The sequence below is a fragment of the Chrysemys picta genome, chromosome 7 (assembly GCF_011386835.1).
Source record: "Chrysemys picta bellii isolate R12L10 chromosome 7, ASM1138683v2, whole genome shotgun sequence".
Taxonomy (NCBI): Eukaryota; Metazoa; Chordata; order Testudines; family Emydidae; genus Chrysemys; species Chrysemys picta.
This window is the reverse complement of record NC_088797.1, coordinates 85,091,461-85,094,172: the sequence shown is the minus strand read 5'-3', so window position 1 is coordinate 85,094,172 and position 2,712 is coordinate 85,091,461. Positions and strand designations below refer to the sequence as shown.

Below are 2,712 nucleotides of genomic sequence, written 5' to 3'. Positions count from 1 at the left end.
TGGGACTTGGTGGCGGGGGAGGGCGGTTAGAGATGGACTGCAGCGGGGCTCTGTCCTCCTGCCTCCGTTCCTGCAGAACATCCACAAGGCGCCAGAGCGTGTCCGTTTGCTCCCTCAGTAGTCCAAGCAGCGTTTGAGTCGCCTACTGGTCTTCCTGCCGCCACCTCTCCTCCCGATCCATGTTGGCTTGGTGCATTCGGGTCAAGTTCTCCCGCCACTGGGTCTGCTGTGCTGCCTGGGCTTGGGAACAGGCCATAAGCTCAGAGAACATGTCCTCCCGTGTCCTCTTCTTCCTACGCCTAATCCGCGCTAGCCTCTGGGAGTGTGATTCCAGGCTAGGTTGTGAGACAGTCGCAGACGGGGCTGTGGAAATGGGAAAAAGGGAGTGAATTCCTCAGAAAGATAAATGTAGTTGTGAACAAAGAACATAGTCTTTCTCTGTGAACAAGACCATGCACAGCACCTTTCACATGCGCACTCAGCACAAGGTCGAATTCTCGGCCTTCGCATTCAGTGCCTGGGGTCTTGAACAGCACATTTGAGAAGCGAGGCAGCACAACGGAATTTCTGTTGCAGGCAGACATGGTAAGCCGTACACTTGTGGCAGTTTAAAACTTTTATATTACCACTGGCCTCATTTCACATTTAAAGCAATGTCAGTCCCTGCTGCCAGCAATCCGGCAAGCGGGAACTCTGCCCCTGTCCCACCCCCTCGCGGCTGTCCCCGGGAACGATCCCTTTCGGCTGCCCCTCTCCCGCCTCCACCGCGTGGCTGCAAACCAGCGGTTACAGTTCTGTAAAGGAACGGGAAAGCAGTCCCAACACTAACATTCCCCTACCTAATTAAAAGCAGGTCACCATGGCCGACATCACCCTGATGAGGATCTCCGAGAGCGACAAAGAGAGAATGCTCCGGGAAAGCCTCCAAAGACCAGGGCCGTATGCCGCCCTGCTGTGCAGAGCAATGATCCCCGAGTACTTGATAATCTCGTGGCGCGGCAACGTGTCGTACTTCGGAGGACCTAATAAGGCCGCTCTCCCCAAGAACCTCATGCAACGGCTTTCAAATTACCTCCAGGAGAGCTTCATCGAGATGTCCCAGGAGGATTACTGCTCTATCCCCGGACACATAGACCGCATTTTACTGTAGCTGCAGTAGCAGGGAATAAACAGTAGAGCGGCTTGTGCAGGACAATCACTGAAAACCGGACATTGCTAGATTTCTTTTCAAAACTTGCACTGCCCATTACTAAACCGTTAAGCGCCTAGGGCACACTAATCATGAACAACCCATTCTTTTAATTGTTAATATTCCTGTTTTGTTAAAAATAAATGTTTAGATGTTTACAACACTTACTGGCTGATCCTTCACCAGATTCTGTGTCCGGGGTAACGGCTGGGGACGCTTCGTAGGGGATCTCTGTAAGGGTGATGAAGAGATCCTGGCTGTCGGGGAAATCAGCGTTGTGAGAGCTGCCGACTGCCTCGCCCTCCTCATCTCCTTCCTCATCTTCCCCGTCCCCTAACATGTCCGAGGAACCGGCCGTGGACAGTATCCCATCCTCAGAGTCCACGGTCACTGGTGGGGTAGTGCTGGCGGCCGCACCGAGGATGGAATGCAGTGCCTCGTAGAAACGGGATGTCTGGGGATGGGATCCGGAGCGTCCGTTTGCCTCTTTGGTCTTCTGGTAGCCTTGTCTCAGCTCCTTGATTTTCACGCGGCACTGCGTTGCATCCCAGCTGTATCCTCTCTCTGCCATGTCTTTAGAGATCTTCTCGTAGATCTTTGCATTCCTTCTTTTGGATCGCAGCTCGGAAAGCACGGACTCATCGCCCCACACAGCGATGAGATCCAAGACTTCACGATCAGTCCATGCTGGGGCTCTCTTTCTATTCCCAGACTGCACGGCCATCACTGCTGGAGAGCTCTGCATCGTTGCCAGTGCTGCTGTGCTCGCCACGATGTCCAGACAGGAAATGAGATTCAAACTGGCCAGACAGGAAAAGGAATTCAAATTCAAATTTTCCCGGGGCTTTTCCTGTGTGGCTGGTCAGAGCATCCGAGCTCGCACTGCTGTCCAGAGCGTCAACAGAGTGGTGCACTGTGGGATAGCTCCCGGAGCTATTAGCGTTGATTTCCATCCACACCTAGCCTAATTCGACATGGCCATGTCAAATTTAGCGCTACTCCCCTCGTCGGGGAGGAGTACAGAAGTCGAATTAAAGAGACCTCTATGTCGAACTAAATAGCATCGCAGTGTGGACGGGTGCAGGGTTAATTCGATGTAACGGCGCTAACTTCGACATAAACGCCTAGTGTAGACCAGGCCTCAGAGAGGTCCAAATACCACTGCTCTTATTTTGGGCATAAGCCTACTCTTCCATTTTTGTAAAATCACACACTTGGTGATCTCTGCATCCTTCAAGAACCAAGGTCTTTGTGGCAGAATTAAACCCAATCTAGCAAGTAAAGAACCTAGGATATAATTTTCAGCTGACATTCACCTGCTGAAGCTGAGCAGTTTAAACTCTTGCATCCACCTCTTTCCACAGCTACCTGATTCTGGATAGACCCATAGCACATGCATCAGGGTACCTTTTTCTTTGTTACAAGACCAACAAACTTCAGAGGATAAGGCTTTGCTCTTGTTCAACCGCTGTGGCATCCAATGCATTTTGAATAAAATCTTTTCGTGTATCAAGCAGAACCTG

At 51.5% G+C, this 2,712-nt stretch overlaps 1 protein-coding gene across 1 annotated transcript; it reads right to left on the bottom strand.

Moving 5' to 3' along the window:
* Positions 1-2,066, bottom strand: LOC135972895 (uncharacterized). The gene is made up of 2 exons (XM_065553492.1): positions 1,358-2,066; positions 1-363 (listed from the first exon to the last, which is right to left on the bottom strand). The coding sequence occupies exons 1-2, from the start codon at positions 1,932-1,934 to the stop codon at positions 143-145; spliced, it is 798 nt and encodes a 265-aa protein (XP_065409564.1). The 5' UTR covers positions 1,935-2,066; the 3' UTR covers positions 1-142.
* Positions 2,067-2,712: the final 646 nt, after the last annotated feature.